Consider the following 21,425-nt stretch of genomic DNA (forward strand, 5'->3'; position numbering starts at 1 on the left):
TGTACAGTCTTTCAAAGAAAAAATAAATATTAGTTTAATTTACACAGTTGTCATCCATCTCCCTGGGTTTTCTCTCAGTCTTGTTGTTACACACTTCTCTCCCTGGAAAAAAAAAATGGAATATTTCACATGTCACATGGTCCAGAGGAATGTGCATCATGCAGACTCTCTCCGGGCTACTGAAAGGCCAAATGTCAGTTCACTCTATCCATATACAATGTTGACTCTGTCACGTGAGGACTGAGGAGCGGAATTTGGACCCAGAAGCAGACAAGCACTTACTGTGTGACATATAAAAGACCAAAGCAACAAACAACATGAAGGGAGCAAAGAGCAAAACTCTCTCACAGTCACACCAGACTCAGTATTTGTGCAATATAGAGATGTAGCCTCTATAAAAATGCCAATCGTACGATATAACCCCATCACTTTAGATTTGCCTTGCCGCTACTGAGGGAACACTGTAATTTATTTTATTTTACTTCGTAATACTTTTTTCTGGATCAATGGCTGTCATCCTTCCATATTGCTTGAAGTTCCACGTTGTATTAATTCAAATGATAGGCACTTTGCTCCATTCCTTTAAAAGCGGCTGAACCAACAGATAGTTTGTATGGTACGCGTTTGATAATGTCGTAAAACTTCCACTTCTGACTTCCGCTTTCCGCTTTTTTAGTTTGAGACTGTGAAAACTGTTAGGCGTCAGCCCGGCTGGGCAAAACGGAGTCGCCACTGGCTTTGTTGCAACACCTTAGCGCTGATAACGAATGCTGTAAAGGCATTTGCAGCGTTCTACGCTACTCTGTGAGTTTCAGTGCGACAAGTGGAGATTGGTTGTTCTTTGATTAAAATTATTAAAATATTAATTAAAATGTCAGAGATCCTGCGATTGGCTGGCAAGCCCTTCAGGGTGTACCTTGCATACTACCTTGAAGACAGCTGGGATAGGCTCCAGCACCCGCCGCAACCCCTGTGATGATCAGCGAATCAGAAAATGAATGGTGGATGTCAGAGACCTTTTACTTAGACACGTGGGAACTCTTAAACTGTGTAAAATATGTATAACACATCTCCTTCAAGGAATGCTTTTATTGCTATGTTCTGCATGTCAAATATGCGAAATTATCTTGACAATCTTTTCTAGGGGAGAATATAGATGGATATTCATGCGTTGCGACCATGTGAATGGCAGAAGGCTTCTTCTTTTCTAGAGAGATCACAGCCTGAAGAGTGATATTTGAATAAAATATTAGATATCAAAAAATTGAGTGCGGGCGTCAGAAGAACGGCGGGCTTCAGGCATATCAACAGCAGGAGGAGATGGACGAGCTCAGAGAGGTTAGCTGGGGCAAGGCCATTCATTTAAAGATTTGAAAACAAATCGAAGTATCTTCAAATAAACTCTAAAATGTACAAGAAGCCAGTGAAGGGAAGCCAGAATCGGGGTTATGTGTTCCCTTTTACGGGCTACAGTTACGTGACGAGCAGCATCATTTTGGACCAACAGGAGATGCCTGAAGGGATGACTTCAGAAAAAAAAAAGTGCATTTCAATAATGTAGCTGAGATCTAACCATGGATTACAGTTTCCGTGCTGCTGAGAAAGGAAGGACTTCGCCTTTGCCAGCAGTCTAAGATGAAAGAAACTGGATATAACAACAACACTGATTTGCCAGTCCACTTTAAAATCACTGTTTTAATTTAAAACCCAAGTTTGGAGATTTTACAAATTCAGCGACATCTGCGTTTTGATTTCCTCTAGACAGGACAAAAGGCAGTTTTAAGGAGAATCCATCCTTACTGCTGAAATGCCATGTTTTTGTTGAACAAACTTTCCGGTACATATAATTACACAGCGATTGGCTGGCAACCAGTTCAGGGTGTCCCCCGCCTACTGCACGAAGACAGCTGGGATAGGTTCCAGCGCGCCTGTGACCCCTTTGTGAGAATAAGCGGATTAGAAAATGGATGGATATAATTACACAGACGAAATTGTCCACGTTGGAATGGGACTGTGTGTCTTCGCTGATCGTAGCATGGGGGTGGGGGGGGGGGGGGGGTCTACAAACTCCACACAGCAAGGTTGGAGGCCCTAGATTTGAACTCAGAACTAAGGCACACATGCTAACCACTAGTCCACCCGCGCCCTGCAGGAATGCGTCTTGAGCTCATTTAGATCCTGCTGTGTGAATAAAATTCATGTTAAAACGATTTATCTTACCAAGTATGCTCACCGTGTTTTGTGCCCTCACCAGGTCCTCATGGAGGTGCGGCGGGAAGGAGAAGTCTTCCTGGGGGTCACGCCTTTGTTCCAGTTGGCAGAAAACAGGCAGAAACTGCAGCGCTTCATCTCTCGGTTCCTCCACAATTAATATGTTAAAGCGCGGCGTTGAGAGCTTACTGTGTTTTTGAAAGCAGCCTAAGATGGTTGGAGTCAAAAGACTGTTTCGTTCTAGAGAGGCTTCACGCTGAGTTGACAAGGCCTTTAGGGTTAATTGCATTGAGATTTCCCAGTTATGAGACATTGATTTAAAGTTTTGCCTCGATAATAGCATTAGCATTAAGCTGCAGGAGACGAGGATGATGAGGTTGCTGTAATCAGCCGTGTGGCTCAGCCCTTGCGCGATGATGCAGCATGCTTCCCTCCCACCTCGTGTTTACACTGTAACCTGGGGGCTTTTGTTTGGAACCTGAACACATTTCAACTCTTGTTTTTCTTTTCCTACAAAGTTACCAAGTTCATTATTTCACACCCATGCTAATGAGGCCCAGTTCTATTCATCTCATCGTTATTAAACTGCTCTAATTGGAGGGGTTTTTTTTTGGTTTTGTTTATGTCTACTGATATTATATTAGTGATTATTATTTTCCCTGGCCATTATTAATTCAAAATGGGTGCCCTTGTCATGAGTTATACCTCATGAGTCTGAGGAATCTGCCTCTGGCAGCATCAACAATTTGCAAAGCTACAATTCAAAAGCTGCAGTTCCTCCACGAAACTATACTGCCCTCCAGTGTTGCTCTGCGTGTACTATTCCATCTGGACTTTTACCTGTGGCTATAGTGGTTGTTCAAGTACCGTTATTCTCACGCCTTAATGAACAAATAATTCAGCCACTTCGGGGGGAGATAAAGGCTCTTATGGTGTGCAAACATACATAATCATCTTCTTGACCACAGATTCAATTTATCCATAATGCATAATTATTATTTTTTTCTGCAGACAATGACGTGTTAAAGGAGGCAAGTGGATAATAGGAGTGCTGTGATTCTTCATTCTCTGTGTATTGGCCAAAACAATGTCAACTCACAAATTGTGGGGGGGGGGGGGGAAGCAGGTGCTCTTGAGTTGAAATTAGATGTGAAACAAGCACTTAATAGTGATGATTTTGCCAGTCTCTGAGTTCATATCACTTTGTTGATGATCGACCCCAATTGGTCTATTTGGCACTCCACAACATCTCCTCTCTGAAAGACAGAACCGATTTATTAGAACAGCACTTCATTTTTTTTTTAATTCAGCCTGTGTTTCATTAAAATGTTGTGAACGGTCTTAATGTGCAAACCTTACGTTGAAAATTAAGCTTGTTTGCACGCAGCAGCATGCACACGCCCCCACCTCACACCCCCTCCACCTTTTAGCCGTTCGACAAAGAAATCACCTTGAGAAAGACGGGCGGTTTTCTGAACACACCCACACCAGTAGGGGTGCCTGTCAGGAACACGTCTCCAGGAGTTAATGTCACAAACCTGAAAAAAAAGAACAAAGCTAAGTTAAGGTACATTTTGAGACTTGGTTACTATACTATAACTTTTTCATGAGCTACTGGTAGTTTTCGGTTTTTTTTGGAATATACAGAACAGTGTTTTTTAGAAGACAGAACAACAGTCTCACTTTGAAACCCAGGAGATCAGCGCCTCGGTCTTGAAGATCATCTGTTCAGTGTTGCTGCTCTGGACCTTTTCTCCATTGACCAGACAACGAATCCCCAACTTGTGAGCATCTGGAGATTGTAATTTTTCCAATTTGTATTGATGTGTCTTGAGCCCATTGATATGATCAAAAACGGCAACAAAAAACATTTTGTTCTGTTTGTCATACAAATTTATGCATCCTTTGTTTGACTTTTGCAGTGCGAGCTTTGCAAGGGAAGAAATTCTGAGGTGGTTGGTTTCCTTCCGGTTTTGACTGTCTCTCTGCCATTAAGGTGGATTTTACCTTTAGGTATCCAGTGAATGAGAGGAAGAGGTATAGGGTAAGGGGAGTAGGGGCGGAGGTACAGAAAGCAGCACTATAGATGTGGGTAATCAATGAAATATACATAATATATATTACATCACTATATATTGCATAATATATGATCATTAATATATAATTCCATGTATTTACAACATACATTGTGGTCGATAGTGTTGGGAAAATAATATATTAACAGTATCTTGCAATATATTTCAATGAATATATTGGTAAATATATTTTTCTTTTGTAAGGGAAAACTGAGCATTATCTTTTGCCATGGCAGATTTTTGTTGTTTTTTGTTTGTTTCAATCGAGCTCTTACATTTGATCTGGAGGCGTACTTAGTGTGGCCAGTGAGTGTGCATTTGATCTTAAAAACATGCCATCAGGTGGGTAGGGTGTGACGTGAGTAAGCAACCCGAAGGCTGCTAATGTGCACAGTCACCTCTCACGGCATCTGTGGTCACTAATGCGGGGCCGAGCGGACAAAAGCTTTCAAACGTCTTTCCCAACAGCCACTGCTTTCCGTTGCGCTTCATCTGCCAATCGCGCGCACTGACGTCATTGGCCACCATGAAGCCGGCCACATAAGAGAGAGCCTCTTCCTCCTGAACAGCAAGACACATGGCGGCAGCTGGCAGGAGCTTTAGCCGTCGCGCCATAACGATGCGGTGACGCTCACCTTAATGTGCTTTCCTTGACGTCCAATCACAAAAGCCAGCTCCGCTTCCCAGTCCACCTCCTTTACGCGGAATGATAAAGCAGAGGAAGAATGTTTTTCAGATGATTTTTGCACACTTAGCCTAACAAGTATCATAGCCTACACTGGTCAATATCGCACTCCTTTATTTTGTCATCCCAATCCAGTCCAAAAATATGTGCTTGCGTCTGGTTGTTGTCATGTCCATGTAATGCTTGACGGTAAGAAAACCTTTATTTGTCTCACAATAGAGCAATTCCCAATTTACAGCAGCAAAATTATGAAAGGGAGAAAGTAGAAGACAAAAAGTATATAAATTGAAAATATAGAATTGAATGTCTCCGTCTTTAATTCGGAACCATTCTGCCTTAGCGCATCAGTGCGTCATAAGAGATCATTTTGTGTGCCGCAGGACATTTTCCAATTTCACTCGATGGATCAGAAGTGTTCATTTACTACAAATGATGCATTTTGGGTTTATCGGGAACGGGAAGAACAAATACATGCCCTTCCCACTGCATGGCACTTGTGAGTAAATTGAGACGAGATTATTTCAAAGTGCTATTTGCATAATTTTGTGACATTTTTGTTTTATGTGGTGTGGAACTGTGAGATTTTATATGTACCCTGGTTGAAGAAAGGTTGGCTCCTTCTGGTGTGCTCTGCCTGCCTTGGCCACTGGGGGCAGTAAGATAGACAGCCACACGAGAAATAAAGTGCCCTTTCTAAAACCGCCTCGATGCTAATCGTTAGCATGTGAAAGGCGTTTTCTGTTGTATGTAAGCATTAAGAAAATGTTCCGGGTTTTTTTTGTTTTAAATCATGTGTAATTGTTTTTGTTTTAATCTTTAGTTTGGTTAAAACTTTTTGTCCGTTTGTCGGGTCAACCTGAGTGTAGACTTTGACTGTACCATTTTAATGATTGTACAGTAGATAAGTGAGATTTCTAATTATATTAAATCAGCAATTTTACAATTTCAGACCTCTAGGAACTCACTTGGCTCTCAGAAGGCAGTATAATGTCATCATATGGCCCTGTGATAGCATTGGAGAACTTGCTGAAGATGATGGGCTCTTTGGGGATGGGGGCATTTTGTTCCAGGCAGTGGTCTCGGTAGTTCAGACCCACGCACACCACCTTCTCCGGGGCTAAAATGGGAGACAGCAGCCTGACATCAGAGCGCTTCAGCACACACTGGCCAGATGACACCGCTCTAAGGTGAAGATGAAGAAGTTGTTGTACAATGAATTAACAGCAATATTTTTTTACAGAAGTCCATGCCTAGGTACATGTTTGTGATACCTCCGCGCACAATTGAGACCTTCATCTCCCAGCTCCAGAAGCTCTTTCATTGTGGAAGGCATGGAGGGGTCAAACGCCCTCAGGTCCACCACGCCAAGCCCTTCATCCTGCTCCACTCCCACTCGCACACCTCCTCCATCACTGTGTCGATGGAACTGCACCAGACGCATCGGTGCGTCACATAAGCCCCGTCGCTGCAAGGTCACCAAGTGTCTTGCGGAGAACAAACTGAGGATGCGCAAGGAGCCAGGAGGAACTCTCATCTGTTCCATAGAATTTCAATTAGGCTTCTGGTAATTAATAGTGGTCAGTTTGTTTTTCTCAGCAGTGTGTTACAATTTAAGAACACTACAAACTATCCATCCATAATCATTTGAAAAACTCATCCATGCATTTTCTAATTATCCTCATTATGATCGCAACAAACAAACAAGTGAACTACAGTTTATCCCATCTGACATGGGGCAAGAGGCGGGGTGTACCCTTGACTGGTGGTCAGCCAGTAACAGGGCACAAATTGACAAGCATTCACTCATATTCACACTTGTGGACATTTTCAAGTTTTCAGTGAGCTGAACATGCAATATTTGCATGCAGACCCACCAACCGCGACTCGTCCATTGTGCGTCCTACAATAATAATCACAATAATAATTAATTAGAGTCCACTCTGGCAGTGTGCCAGTCGAAATGGAACGTTCTTTGTACATATTTATTTATTCCTATAAGAATTTTACAAGTCCCTCCTACATAGTCCATCCATCCACTTCAACAGCGCTTATCCTAAACAAGGTTGCGGGAGGGTGCTGGAGTTTATCCCAGCTGACGTCGGCGAAATAAGCTACTATAGTAGCTATGTTGCCTACCTGAAGCTTGAGCAGTGTCCGATCTACCCTCACTTTGTTTCAGAAATTGAACATACAAGAGGGTCAATCAAGCATTTAGTGCCCTTTGCACAGCCTCTGGTTAATACTCACTTCTGCTCGTGTGCCCGAAGCTCAACTTTCGCAACTTCCGCTTTGCTTCTGTAGTTTTTATTTCCATTCATTCGTGTAGCTCCAACGACTGATGCATAAAAATGTATAAATAACATGAATAGTCACGGCAACAATCACCTGTATCCGAACCCCCCCCCCCCCCCCCCCCATTTATTAAAAGAACAATTTTATGCTTCGTTTGATTAAAAACTACAGTTCCCATCAGGCAAACGAAAGTTGAGTGTCATTCATGTTAATGGGATTTTTCTAATTGAACATTAAAACGGAGCTATTTTATCGTCAAAATAATTTTATAACGTACAATTGGTTTTATTTATTTCGTATTGTAGTTCAATTGTGACATGACTAGGGTATTTCTAAAATAAGCGCAACGTATAAACGGTAAAACTGGGAAATTCCGACATTTTCAATACACTTAATGCAACGTGTGGTCTGGTCATGTGACCGTCGACAGCAGCCCCATTGTTACCACCGTCAGTCCGTCAGTTCATAATCATTCCCTTTCTTTTCCCAGTTTCCACTTGTCAGTCGACGACGACAACGCACGAGGAGACCGAAACGATGTGCACCAGGTGAGAATCTCCTCTACCACTAAGCCCTTAACTGGGTTGCTACTGGGAGCTAACCAAACTACAAAGTTCATTGTCCATGTAGAAAAACGTTTTTGTGGGACTTTTTCATTTAGTATTTTTTAAAACGGTGCACTGCCATATGACATTAAATTAAGGAGACTCATAATTACTCCCATGATGTGAGTTTACATTAATGTTTTATTTGTAAGTAATTCGATCTTGAAGTCTTTACTCGGCTTGCCTTCACTTTCACTATGCGTTGTGCAGGACGCACTTGAGTTTCTTGATGTGTGTGTGGTATGGCCGTACAGATGTCTGATTGACAAACACATTTTCTGAAGTTGTCTAGTCTCGTTCCAGAACGTGCACGGCAAGGTGTGATCAAGGTTTAGAGATAAGAATTGAATGATCAAAGGTCCTTCCACACTTTGGTCACTCTCTTATCATTAACTTGCACTGATGTCTGGCTCCTTCAAATCTAATCGTTTTTAGCGAAGGTGTCGAAGTCCAACATCAACATCATGTTTCATAACTTTTTTTTATCTGGTAGCGTGCAACCCATTGAGTGGACCACTGATCTCAAGGACCAGAAGTGAGTACTAAAAGAAAGGGCACATTTCCTCTTTCGTGTGTGTGTGTGTGTGTTATTTGTATATCCTGTGCAGACAGACATGTTATTGGTTATATATTTTGACACTTGCAGATTTGATGGTGTCATCTTGGTAACGCCAAGCCATGATGATTTGCCCTCAAAACTTGAGTGTCTGAAAGCACCCCTGCAGGACTACAACTCTGTAAGTTTTGTTGACCAATATCTAGTATGTACATACAAAAGGTGAAATGCCTATACACCACTGCAACATGTGATTACAATGCACGGACATGCGCACATTTTGAGCATGACGTCTCTGATCCACTGGTGAAAGGACACTTTGATTCTCTCCTTTTTCATCTCGAACTGCTTCAAACAACAAAGCGTGTACAGGAAAAGTGATTTAAGATTGCGCAACTGTTCGTGTTTTTATGTTGTGTTCTATTACTATTTTATTTCATGTTAACAGTTTTGGAAAGCGCTTTGTTAGAGCTGCAGCGGTTGTGAAAGCGCTGTATAAATCAAGATTTATTGTATTGTATTGATGCCTCTAAATGGCCCGAGACTCTTAGCTTTTTTAAGACATTAGGGGAAGGAGTCCTATTTACCAGAACATATACCCACTGTATCAATAAACAAACACAGTTGTTTTATGACCAGGCCCAAGAATGTACCCCCCGTCACGACAAAGTGAAACTCCTATTACATCCTGTTACACCCGCGCTGCAAGAAGGAGAGATACCGTCGCTCGTTCCTACCGACTGCTACCGACAGTCACCTTACGCTGTGTTTTCTATGCTATTGCTATTTATTATTTATTATTTTCTACAAATATATTGCTAATGCTTTATTTATATTGCACTTATATTGAATTGTGTACAGTTCTTTTCTGAAACATTTATTTTGTGCAATGAAACACTTTATCACCCCTCCCCCCCCCCTTCTTCCTGCTGTAGACTGCAAATTTCCCCAGTGTGGGACTAAGAAAGGTTATCTTATCTATTTATCAATGGAATATAGTCTCAGTAAATATCATATCAGAAAAAAACTTACAAATTAAACAGTGAGTTTTCTTTAATTGCGTGAAAAAGCTTTGACTGAAACGGTATATGAAGAGGTCTAAACATCATGATGAAATCGCTCAACAGGTGGACTGCGGACTCGGGGAGGAGGTGGTAGTCCTGAAGGTCCCCGGTCTCCCTGGCAACCGATTGGTGTTTTCCACTACGGGGCCCGTCAACCGTGACTATGATGATGTCAGACGCTTCAGTGATGCAGCTGTCAATGCGGTTAAGCGGTCAGTATACGTTCATTTCTTGGGAGGTCTTTAAATTATTATTATTATTATATTTTTTTACATTTTTCACACTTGTAATTTCAGGGCCTTGAAGGCAGGAATGCAGCGTCCCCTGCTAGTCTGCCCTCAGCACAAGGACTATAAGAATAGCACTCTGGTGGCTGCACTCGGGGCTCTTCATGCGCTCTACATGGTAAGATGAACACACTGCTGGTTTGCATTTAGTCCCTATGTTGCATCCACTAGTGCCTTGAGATGTGAGTGACCCAACCTCTATTTTTTTGTGAAATGAAACATCTTTCGGCCTATTATCTGACTTTGCCTTGCGAGCAAAAATTTGAGATACAAGCGCTGTAGGGTGGCAGTCAACTCTGCTTCACAACAAGCAGCAATTTGGAAATTAGTGAACAATTCTTCAAGCTGTTAAATCCCACTACTAGTTGAAATTTACTGTCAAAGTAAACATAAAAGGTTGTGTATTTCAAATGAAGTCTTTTGAGTTTAACACTAGCCAGCAATGCAAACTGCAATAGACACGCTAACGAAATAGGCATCTGTGCTAGCACTGTGACGTTCCCCCGGTCTTATTATTAGTTAAAATAGGTTTAAGGTTTATTTATTTTTTTCAGACACTGTTTTTTTGTTTGGTTTTTTTAAGTGAAGAGAAAACGTCTCGCCTAGCTGACAGTTTCGGCCGTCACTTCAGCCTTAGACAGAGCAATCATTTTTATATATATATATATATATATATATATATATAGGGAAAATAGTACTGCTAACATTTTCTCTACCGTTGTTTTTTTTTTGTAATGGCTGTGTTATTCTGAAGTGCCTTGTAGTTTAGTTTGAATCACATTGAACATTTTAAATGGGTTTTGCCTGGTGACTCATGTTTTAGATAGCAAATACTACAGACAGTACAAATTCTGACAGGGTGTGTAAACTTAGGGCCACAACTGTATTTATGTTGGCATTTATGGGAGTGTGTGTTTTTGTCCTCTAATAGCCTTTAGAAGTGAGGGAGGTGAACATAAAATCATCCAACTACAAGGTGTGCGTGCTTGGTCTCTGGGTGGGTAACGAAAGCCAGGGACAAAGGCTCGTGGATCTAGCTAGCGCTCTGGAAAGTGGAAGGTACGGTCAAATTATTTCACCTCATTCTCTCATAATTGTGCCATTCAGTCCTTCACTCCGAAGTCTCGTTTTTTTTTTTTTTGTGTGTGTTTTTTTTAGGCTGGCATGCCGCGATATCGGCGGCTCGGATCCTGAGCGAATGGCTGCTCCCCGCGTGGCTGAGTACGTTGTGGAACTCTTCAAGAACAGCCCCGTGCAGGTAGTCAACCGACTGTGCTTTGGCAACATGTTTTCTTGAGAGGTCATAATTGGTCCAAAAATTGTAGTCAATTGTTTTTCTTAGCAGGCAAAAGCAATTTAAGTTTTACTTTGGCTCCATCTGGTGGAATGTTGGTGTTTTAGATTTAATCAATTGTTATTTTCTTCTGCTTTAGAGGTACAGTATCCTGTTTTGTTGGCTGTCCTTAAAACCATCATCAAAACTGAAATTGTATTTCTCGCTTTTTTCCCAATGCAGCTACTAATAGCCTGTATTTTTGCTGTTACAATTTCCTGTGTTCCCTAACATTCAATATTGTCTGCAATATGCCAGAGCAGAATAGTGACTGGCAGAATTATTAAATGCTCTTCCGTGACCATCACACGTCATTATTACAGTTTCATACTCTATGTGACATTTTTATTTGGTGGCGTGCTGTGAGATTGTTCTTATATTTTAAAAAAAAAGTGCATTAGTTCAATAGAGGATTGAAAACCCTGATATGTAGAATGTATGTATGTGTTCCACTTTAGGCAGAAGTGATAAGTGACGTGAAGCTTCTGGAGAAGGAGTACCCCTGCCTGGCTGCTGTCAACCGCTGTGCCAACAGTGAGAGCACATCGTGTTGTTGGCATGCTCCTTGGTAGCGCACCCGTTCATGGCTCTTTCCTCTTTTAGGTGTACCCCGTCACCAGGCCAGAGTTATCAAGCTGCAGTACTGCGGCGAGGGGCCTATCCAGAAGACGCTCATGTTGGTGGGCAAGGTAAGAGGATGACATGCTGTGCCCACATAGTTTGATAAATGGACAATTGGAAAAAAAAATCATTTGTGTGCACAATTAACCGGGCATGTAATCCAAATGGGTTTCTCCAGTTCAAAATTGTAGGTGTAGAGTTCCCTTTTTTTAATGAATTTAAGAGCTAAAAGCCACGTCTTTGTTGATTGGTGAACAGGGCATCACCTACGACACGGGCGGCGCAGACATCAAGGCTGGTGGTTTCATGGCCGGGATGCATAGAGACAAGTGCGGTGCTGCTGCCGTTGCAGGATTCTTCCAGGTGAGATACAGTGAGAGAACCTTGACATCTTCTCTCATAAATAAGTGTCTGTGTGTAATCTTCACAAGATTGCATGAAAGTAAATTGCTGCAATCCATGCGGGGGACAGGGATTGAGCCCTGCTGCAATTTTTTAGTAAATAGTAGGTGTCAGGGTACTTGTGGGCTGCAGTAGGCAAGTGACTACTGATGACCTGAACTGAAATTAAGAGAAAAGGTTTTTGGGTAGTGCACACCACAGATTCCCCTAAAGATTAAGGTTCCCCCCATCCCCCTCCTTCCAATTTCCTCGAAAATTAAACTGAAGAAGCATAAATCAAGTTATCCATTTCAGCATCAAAAGAGCACATCTGTGCCATGTATCTCAGCAACAGAAAAGTTTTATTAATGGACCATTGTTCACTTGAGCTACGCCTGAGAGTATTCTCGTTAACTTGCCTTTTGAAATGTAAATGTCGCCAGATTTTGTCTCCTTTGGAAGCCAGTCAACCTCACATAACATCTTTTCGACTGACATATCACACATCCCAGTTAGAGCTGCAGAGAAGAAGGCTAAAATCATCACTCAAGCCATTTACCTCTCAACCACTCTGCCACTGGTCACTGACATGGAAACATTTGTTCACTAGAGTTATTGCCACTCGGATGTACGTATGATGTCACGGTGAATAGTAAAGTGGAAATAAATCACAAAATCTGATCGCGAAGCACGTTGAAATGTCATTCAATATAATTATGCATTACCCTTAAAAAGTAAATTGCATTGACATTTGACATCTTGTGCCGTCTAACTCCCCCCACCCCCCCAAAAAAAACCATTAATCACAAGCCACGAATGGATGGAGGGTTCACTGTATATACTAAAAGCCACTAATACAATTTCCCATTTTAGATTTTGGCTAAGCTGAAGCCAAAAAACCTGAAAGTTGTCGGCTCCATGGCTATGGTGCGCAACAGTGTGGGTTCAGGTCAGTGACATTTTATGAGCAGGCTGAATCTAAATGAGGGGGGCGGGGGTGTCAAATGCCTGGGTAGTGGCAAATTTTAAAGTCAAGGCTGTGTGTTTGTGTTTGTGTTTCAGACTGCTACGTGGCGGACGAGCTGGTGGTTTCCCGCGCGGGCCGCCGAGTTCGAGTGGGCAACACGGACGCCGAGGGGCGCATGGTGATGGTTGACCTGCTTTGTGAGATGAAGGAGAAGGTCCGATCACCTTAGTTTTTTTTTTTTTTTTAAGTACACCCATGTCACTCGTCGGGCTGAATTTGATTTGCAGCCATGCGGTCAAAAGTCAGCAAAGACCCGATTGGCGCATGTTTCTAAAATATCATCCTGAGCGATAATTCTGTGGTGATGGGTGTTACGAGTTTTGTTTTCTGACAGATTGACAGACTTATTTTGGCACTTAGCACAATTTTCTTTCCCAAATGTTGATCCCGGCAGAGGTCTTCACCCAGCTAATTTGCTTGTATGATTGATCACAAAAGGTTTTGACGCTATCTACTTCATGTTCACGCAGGCAGTTCAGGAGACTTGCCCTCAGTTGTTTACGATTGCGACTCTGACTGGCCACGCCATCAGAGCCATGGGACCCAACTACTCTGTGAGTGCCGACTCCATTATTGGGTGACCACGGATGTCAGTGTGATGTTTAAGGTGAATTTTTCAGCTTTGAATTTCTCTGCAGATAATCATGGATAATGGACCCGCCCATCGTGCCGGCAATGCAGCTCGGTGGCAGAAAGGTGAGATAAAGTAATTCTATGGTTGCAGCACTGCACACCAAGCAAATCTACCAGATTTTTTTGCCATCCCTTTGCAACCCTAATTATTTTAGACATTTTCCAGTCAAAAAATAACGTGCGTCCTTGTCCCACTACCATGCAGCTGGAGAGGTGCTTGGCGACCTCTTTGAAGTGTCCAGCATCAGGAGGGAGGACTATGAATTCCACAAGGGTAAATCCGAGTACGAGGACATCCTCCAGTGCAACAACTTGCCGTCCTCTGCAACCCCTCGTGGACATCAGACCCCAGCGGCGTTCCTCATCATGGCGTCGGGCCTGCACAAGGTGGTCACGGGGACAAATAACTGATTGAATATGTTTCATCAGATCTAAAATCATCAGTCTGTTCCCTTTACTCCGATGCAGCATGGTGTGGATTCTGAGGCGCCTCTGCCGTACTCCCACATTGACATCGCCGGCTCCAGCGGCCCCTTCCCTGGCGTGCCAACGGGAGCACCCATTGTCGCCATGGCAACCAACTACTTCCTGTCTGAGCTGTCGGCGCTCTGATCCAGTTTAAAATACAACTGACATCAAGTTGCACAAAAGTACCCCAAGGAGAAGTAGTAGTACAGTATTAAAAACGTCATCATTGTAAATGCGCGTCTTTGTGCCAAGCATTTTTCATTGGTCAATACATATTCATTAGTCATTGAATCTTCACCGATGGTTGTAGCAGTTCATTCGCTATCCCCCGTGGGTTTGGTTCGTACTCGGGTAGTGTGAATGTGTCTGTGAATGATTGTCTTTCTCTATGGGCTATGTGATTGACTGATGACCAACTGTGACAGCTGGGATAGTTATTCTACAGGTATTGTCACTTCCCTAAAGGTCTGACATTTATCAACCACTGTACACATGTACTGTATTTAGTTTGCCAGTTGGTGACCTAACTGACAGAACAGTAAGTAGAACTAGATGGCAGAAGTTATAAGATAAGATAAAATAAGAAAACCTTTATTAGTCTCGCAATGGAGAAATTCCCAATTCACAGCAGCAAAATTATGAAAGGAAGAAGTAGAACAACAAAATATAGGCGCTGCTGGAAAGGCAGCCACTCTCGCGGCGCCATTTTGAAGTCAAAATAACGAAAATAACACAACACAACACAACACATAGGACACAGACAGTCGTGCAATCTTCACCACTTTTCTGCATACACTTTGTTGTCTGAAGCAGTTATAGATGAAAGAGGAGAGGATCAAAGTGTCCTTTCACCAGTGGATCAGAGACGTCATGCTGAAAATGTGCACACGTCTGCTACAAGCTAAGTTTTGAAAGCAAACACGAAGCTGTAGCGTCCATTGACGAAAAGAGATGAGTTCACTTCTCCTGTCCCACGTGATCCGCTTCAAACTCCAAGCCGCGACTCCCAGTTCCAAATCCGCATCGGCGCTCCGCGCTAACGCTCCTTTCTTCTCATCGTCGGCTCCTCAAGACTTACATCCATCCAGCCGCAGACCGTTCAACAGCACCGATCTCTCCGCTGAACAAAGCGGGGCTGTGAAAAATGCTGCCCATTACAGGCGCAAGACACAAGCGCCCCGGACTGTCCAGCAACGACAGTCAAATGGCGCCGACATTCCTCCCAGTCAAAAACTGCTGGTATACCCATGCTGCCGAGAAGGCGCAACCACCGAGCACAGAGTCTCCTCCTTGATGAATGTCGTGGCCAAAAAATGCTGAAAAAAGTCCACATCAGGTCCACACGACGTAAACAACACAAAGTGACAAAACAAACACAAAAAAAAAAAAAAAAGCAAGGCTCATGAGAGCACTTGCTGACGGCTGCCTACTCGGGCGCCATCTTGACTTCAAAGTAATATCAAATTATATTATATTACTTATAATTACTTATAATTCATCTGTGTAGCAATTCAGACAATAGAATTGCTTTGTCCATCCAATGAGGAACTGAAAAGAAAAAGCAGTGCAAAAATGAAAGGGTGCTTGTTCCACATAATTTAGAGGACGATTCGACAGGGTGAGACCGGTAACAAGGAACAATAATATCATTTTGAACACATTGAATTGAGCAGTAACTGGTAAACTCAAGTCAAATTTATTTCTGTAGCCCACAAAAAAGTCTCAGGGTGTCATAGGCCAGAAGTTGGCAAATATTGACATCTGATCAATACCCCTCACAAGGGCAAGGAAAGCAAACGTTTTTTTGTGGACAAACGGTAGGACGTGATATTTTGTCCAAAATGCGTGCAGGAAATAAAAATATTTTCCCAATATTTGGAGGTAATAAGACACTGCAACAGAGTGAATGTTTGCAATTTTAGTATTTGCTTCGAGAGGCAAGATGATCGCTATGCATGCCAGAGCCATACCCCAGACCAGTAGGTGGCGATAATGCATTAGTTATTTGCCAACCGCAAACTGAATGAAATAAACGGCGCTCCCTATGACAGCGAGTACTTGTGTAAGTGAATTTAAACGAGATCATGTCACGTTTTGTGACAGTTTTGTTTGGTGGTTTGCTCTGATACATTTTCTAATGTAAAATAAATGCATTCACCGGGTTGTGATTTGGCGGATTGACCTTTTCAAAATGGCCGCTTTTAGCCTACATTTGTCCCATGGGAAATACATTGGCCGGGTCGGGATTGGCGGGTTGACCTCTTCAAAATGGCCGCGTTTAGCCGACATTTGTCCTGTGGGAAATGCTGTGCAGTACCCCGTGGCGGAAATGACGTAAAGGCACAGAACCATTATAACAGAGCTGCGGCGCGCGCCAGGCTGCCTTCTCCGGTGTAGCCGAGCTTCATTCAGCAAACTACTCACAAAGGCTTTCACCTCAAGCTTCTCTTCGTCGGCCATAACTGCAACTCGTGCCCTTTTCCCCCTCGCTCTTCCTAACTTCGAGGAATTTTTCTCCGTTTTTCGCCCAGTCCACCTTTTCAACACACACCCAACAGCAAGCATGTTTGAGGCTCGCCTAGTCCAGGGATCCATCTTAAAGAAGGTCCTGGAGGCCCTGAAGGATCTGATCACGGAGGCATGCTGGGACGTCAGCTCGTCCGGCATCTCGCTGCAGAGCATGGACTCCTCTCACGTCTCCCTGGTGCAGCTCACCCTCCGCAGCGACGGCTTCGACTCGTACCGTTGCGACAGAAACCTCGCCATGGGAGTCAACCTGGGCAGGTCAGCCAAATAACGTCGTTTTTGAGCTCAATAAGTACGACTTTTAGACGCCAGTAAAGCCTTTTGGTGGTGGCTAATTGCTAGCTTGACATTTGGGTCGGTGGGCAAATCTTAGCTTTCATTTTAAAGCAAGCGTTCTTCGGTTGACATAAGTCACATCTGGCGGGATGGAAGTGTTTTCATGTTTATGTCAACGCCATATTCACTGTCATTATGACTTTATTGTGGCAATCACAGCAAAAGCTCGAGTAAAGGAAAAAGAAAAGCTGCCATCATGGCGGAGTTGCCCGGGCATGTCCCTCCGAATGGAGCAGCCTCTGAAAGCCTTCACTTAGGTTCCTATTAAATATATCCAAGAATAGCATGGTACAACTCCTCTCAAGGGTTTGAAATCTTTGATTTGACGCGATGTTAGTTCGCTGGAGTTGTCATTGCGCGTCGACGTCACTTCAGCGCCAATTTGAGACTTGGCGGGAATACTTGTTCAACCCGGGAATTTGCACTTCCGGTAGCGAGTCACGCTGACGTCGGTTCCGGTTTGCATATGGGTCAGATAACGCCTGAAATTACGTCTATTCATTGTTAAAATATTTTTTTCTTCCGCCCTGTTAAAAAAACCCCGCATTGATTATTAAATAACTAATTCACAAATCTATGATTAACATGTAGCGTACTTTCATCCCACTGTAAATCCGCTGGTCTTTTTTTCCTGAAATGCCTAATTTTTATGTATTTAGTTTGTCCTATGCATTTATTTTATTTAACTGTTCTGTAAAGCGCTTTGTTGAAGCTGAAGTGGTTTTGAAAGCTATATAAATAAAAGACGTAGAATACAATGAAATACCAATATAGTAACAATTTTAAATACTCAATTTACTGTTTATTGTTAGCCCAATAGCATAATTACCCAAGTATTTTTTTTTCTGGAAAACAACACATTCAACAAACAAGAAGACTCCATTTGCTGATTAGCATGACCTGGGTGACTGAGAAATATGCACAGATGGGATTTTTTTTAAAAGAGCACATCGGTACTTATTAATATTGTACGATTAAGTTATAGGTGTCTTGGATAATTTTTTTGGGGGTGGGGAAGTAATTGTAAATCCTGAACAAGGTTGAATTGCCTATGAATAAAATCTGCCACCTGTCTCGTCATAAAAAATAGATTAGCACATAAGTAGATAGCAAAATTGATTGTCATGTCTTTTAAAATCATGACCGGCATAAAACGCCATTGCTTCAAATGATTGTAAACACAATTTAGTTCATGTACCTCAATTTTATGTATATCCACAGTATGTCAAAGATCCTGAAATGCGCCGGAAACGAAGACATCATCACGCTCCGAGCCGATGACAATGCAGACACACTCGCACTCGTCTTTGAGACCATCAGTAAGTTGGCGGACTATCCAGTCAACTCGGTGTTATTATTGTTTGAACTTTCCTTTAATTTTGTTTTTTTATTTTTCAGACCAGGAGAAGGTGTCAGATTATGAGATGAAGTTGATGGACCTCGATGTGGAGCAGCTGGGAATTCCAGTAAGTTCCCGCTGGGGTTTTTGGTCTTGGGACAATACAGTGCGCTGGTTTATGACTTTTTCTTGTTCATGTTCACAGGAGCAGGAGTACAGCTGCGTGGTCAAGATGCCATCAGGGGAGTTTGCACGCATCTGCCGTGACCTCTCGCAGATAGGCGACGCCGTCATGATCTCTTGCGCCAAGGATGGCGTCAAGTTCTCCGCCAATGGAGAACTGGGCACGGGAAATATCAAGCTGTCCCAGACAAGCAACGTGGACAAGGAGGAGGAGGCGGTGAGTTGGGTCAAATATAAACACTCCTGTAAATTGCGAGTGAATACTTTTCAACAACAAATCAGCTAAAATATTTTAAATTGCAAGCAATTGTTTTTAAGTTACTGTTTTCTGGAGAAAAAAAATATATAGCCAATTTGTCTTGATACCAAAATGGAAGTGATAGAATTTTAAACGTCAAGAAAACGTCTTGATTGTAAGACTTGAGTTCAGTGCAGAAAATTTAAAATAGAATTTTGCGACAAAATATTTTGGAATTTGTTTCCAGGTGACTATCGAGATGAATGAGCCAGTTCAGCTCATCTTTGCCCTCAACTACTTGAACTTCTTCACCAAAGCCACTCCTCTGTCTAAGACGGTCACCCTCAGCATGTCCGCGGACATTCCTCTCGGTAAGCGACGCATGCGGCTACCGCAACAAATACGGGAGTGCCTTCACTTTCTCACGTTCTTCGCTTGATTGTAACTCCCATTTAACGTTTACTTTTACAGTGACCCTAAAACCGTTACACGTTTTGTGTTTGACCAAAGCGCATAACTTTGTCTCTTAAGTCAAGGCACCACTGCACAGTATGACTTCTTTTCTGCTTTCTTATTGTTATTAAATAACATTTTTTATTCAATCTCTGCAGTGGTGGAATACAAGATTGCCGACATGGGCCACGTCAAATATTACCTGGCTCCCAAGATCGACGAGGAGGCTTCTTAAGTAGGCAGAAAATCAACGAAAAGGGAGAATTGAAAAGCAGGAAGACTCACTCCAGTGTCAAGTGGCTTCCTGTGTCATGCAGCAAGAGCTTCAGTTGTCTGCGTTTGAAAACTCATCTGTATTCCCTGTTGTGTGGAAATGTCAACACTTTGAGTCTTCCTGTCTGTTCGTCTTTTTTTGCATCCAGACTTGCAGTTTGTTGTTGTAGATACACATTTGTAAATATTTTGTGGTTATGCTATCAATTTTTCTTTTTGTATCCCGTGACTTGGTCCCAAATAAAAATAATCACATTTTTGCTTGTTGAACCTTTTTTATTAGTCCTCAGACGAGTGGAGCTGCAAATAACAGGAATTAGCGGATTCCTGATGTGGATTTCAATGTGGCGTTACTCCACTTGAACAATCTCTGCAAAAGGCTTTTTGAAACGTCATGATCTTTGTGTAAAAGAAGCTTAATCCCATTACATAGGTACTTTCAAAGTATCAACACAGTAACTGTGTTTTGAGCGTGGTCTGGAAAGTTACAAAACCTCACTAGGGCTAAATTGGCATCAACGGCCGTGACTCCGTCGAACAAGTTTCTGTGAGCGCTTGCGGCCACTGGGTGTCGCTGTTTCGTAATTGTTTTGCTTTTAGGAGACATCCACCAGCTGTGATTGAGAGGCGTGTTGTGTGCCACAGATTTGACAGGTTTGGAATTCCATTTCAGATAAATTACATCATTCAGTTTTAAGAGAGAAACAGCAGTGACATGACTGGGCAGGAATAAAATTAAAATGCTAATTTGTCTGCTTTTTTTGGGGGGGTCAGATTTTTAATCTGGTTTTGGTGCTCTCATTGCATCTGCCTGTCATGTTAACGCATGTTGGTTCATTGAACACATACTACTGAATACTTTAATAATTTAAAGTGTTGAGGAAGCCGTAAAGTTGCAGGTTGATGGTAGATGCTAGCTCGGTAGGTTGAACATCTAAATTAATTAGAAATATAAGTGCCTGTCTGGTGGCCTGAATGTAATTTTCCTGGCTAAATGTATGTGTATTAAAATACAATTAAACAATAGAAATCATGAATTTAACTCAAATAACCTCTGCAGTTCTGTCGATGGCATTAATGGCAATGTGTAAACTTGAGGTGCGCACAAGGCAAGCGATAGCAACTAGCTCATCATGCTAACAACAACATATGATTTTTTTTTTCTTGAAGTGTGCTGACATAACTCCAACATCCTGGTGAGGTTTGCAGACAACACAGCTGTGGTAGGTCTGATGCCCTCCATTATGAGATAACCCACGACCCTGAGATCATCCGTCTTTTTAATTGGCGCAGGGGGAACCACCACCTTGAGCTAAATCCCAACAAAACAGAGCTCATAGCAGCAGAGGAGCAAGCTTTTCCAATCATCGTAAATGGGGCCCAGGGGGAGACTGCCCAACACCAATTCCCCGCTGCCACCATTTACTATTTACACATTTTAAGATGCAGTTATTATTTTAATCCTTTCATGCACCCTGGCACCCGACACTACTGTTGCTGCACTTTTTGTGTTTTAAATATCCTTTCCATGAAATGGTTTCCCACCGCAACAAAAGATCCTTAACGGCGAACAATTGTGAGTTGCGAATGTTGCGTGCGTCAGGGTTTGTTCAACGTCACAAGTGTTTGACAAACATTCGCCAAAGGTTTGCTCGCGCCTTTCTTGTCGCAAAAGAATTTTGACATGTTCAGAAATTCCTTGCGACAAGAAAATCACTAAAACTGTTGCAACCTTGAACAAACCCTGACAAACGGTGCCGTGAATGTGCGTTTTTTAACCTTCGCCAACAGTCTCGATTGTTCGCCCGAGCCGTCTATAGACGGGCTAATGCTAATTAG

At 42.5% G+C, this 21,425-nt stretch overlaps 4 protein-coding genes across 5 annotated transcripts in view; 3 read left to right on the forward strand and 1 right to left on the reverse strand.

Annotated features, from left to right (window-relative positions):
- gpat2 (glycerol-3-phosphate acyltransferase 2, mitochondrial) overlaps positions 1–2,810 on the forward strand; it is a 68,262-nt gene extending 65,452 nt beyond the window's left edge. The window contains exon 24 of the mRNA XM_086112171.1: positions 2,255–2,810. Within this exon, the coding sequence (XP_085968297.1) occupies positions 2,255–2,371 (117 nt within the window). The 3' untranslated portion in view covers positions 2,372–2,810. The remainder of the gene's footprint in view (positions 1–2,254) is intronic.
- Positions 2,811–3,180: 370 nt separating this feature from the next.
- On the reverse strand, positions 3,181–7,333 carry fahd2a (fumarylacetoacetate hydrolase domain containing 2A). 2 transcript variants are annotated; one of them, XM_086112173.1, is made up of 8 exons: positions 7,219–7,333; positions 6,243–6,505; positions 5,937–6,153; positions 4,922–4,981; positions 4,685–4,847; positions 3,895–4,003; positions 3,662–3,749; positions 3,181–3,467 (listed from the first exon to the last, which is right to left on the reverse strand). In XM_086112173.1, exons 2-8 carry the CDS (start codon positions 6,503–6,505, stop codon positions 3,405–3,407), a joined length of 963 nt encoding a protein of 320 aa, XP_085968299.1. In that variant the 5' UTR covers positions 7,219–7,333; the 3' UTR covers positions 3,181–3,404. The 2 variants fall into 2 exon arrangements, with proteins under 2 accessions (XP_085968299.1, XP_085968298.1); XM_086112172.1 differs by having other exon boundaries at positions 7,108–7,242.
- A 354-nt stretch (positions 7,334–7,687) lies between these two features.
- On the forward strand, positions 7,688–14,475 carry LOC147205208 (putative aminopeptidase W07G4.4). The gene is made up of 16 exons (XM_086111795.1): positions 7,688–7,811; positions 8,362–8,403; positions 8,515–8,605; positions 9,552–9,700; positions 9,785–9,893; positions 10,707–10,834; positions 10,934–11,033; positions 11,567–11,642; positions 11,712–11,797; positions 11,988–12,092; positions 12,984–13,059; positions 13,173–13,291; positions 13,608–13,691; positions 13,776–13,833; positions 13,976–14,157; positions 14,239–14,475. Exons 1-16 carry the CDS (start codon positions 7,801–7,803, stop codon positions 14,380–14,382), a joined length of 1,560 nt encoding a protein of 519 aa, XP_085967921.1. The 5' UTR covers positions 7,688–7,800; the 3' UTR covers positions 14,383–14,475.
- Positions 14,476–16,580: 2,105 nt separating this feature from the next.
- Positions 16,581–19,846, forward strand: pcna (proliferating cell nuclear antigen). The gene is made up of 6 exons (XM_086111796.1): positions 16,581–17,022; positions 18,322–18,419; positions 18,499–18,566; positions 18,645–18,839; positions 19,108–19,231; positions 19,472–19,846. Exons 1-6 carry the CDS (start codon positions 16,802–16,804, stop codon positions 19,546–19,548), a joined length of 783 nt encoding a protein of 260 aa, XP_085967922.1. The 5' UTR covers positions 16,581–16,801; the 3' UTR covers positions 19,549–19,846.
- The last annotated feature ends 1,579 nt before the right edge of the window (positions 19,847–21,425 follow it).

This window comes from Hippocampus guttulatus, chromosome 5, assembly GCF_054856545.1.
Source record: "Hippocampus guttulatus isolate MCC_2025c chromosome 5, RoL_Hgut_1.0, whole genome shotgun sequence".
NCBI classification, from domain to species: Eukaryota; Metazoa; Chordata; class Actinopteri; order Syngnathiformes; family Syngnathidae; genus Hippocampus; species Hippocampus guttulatus.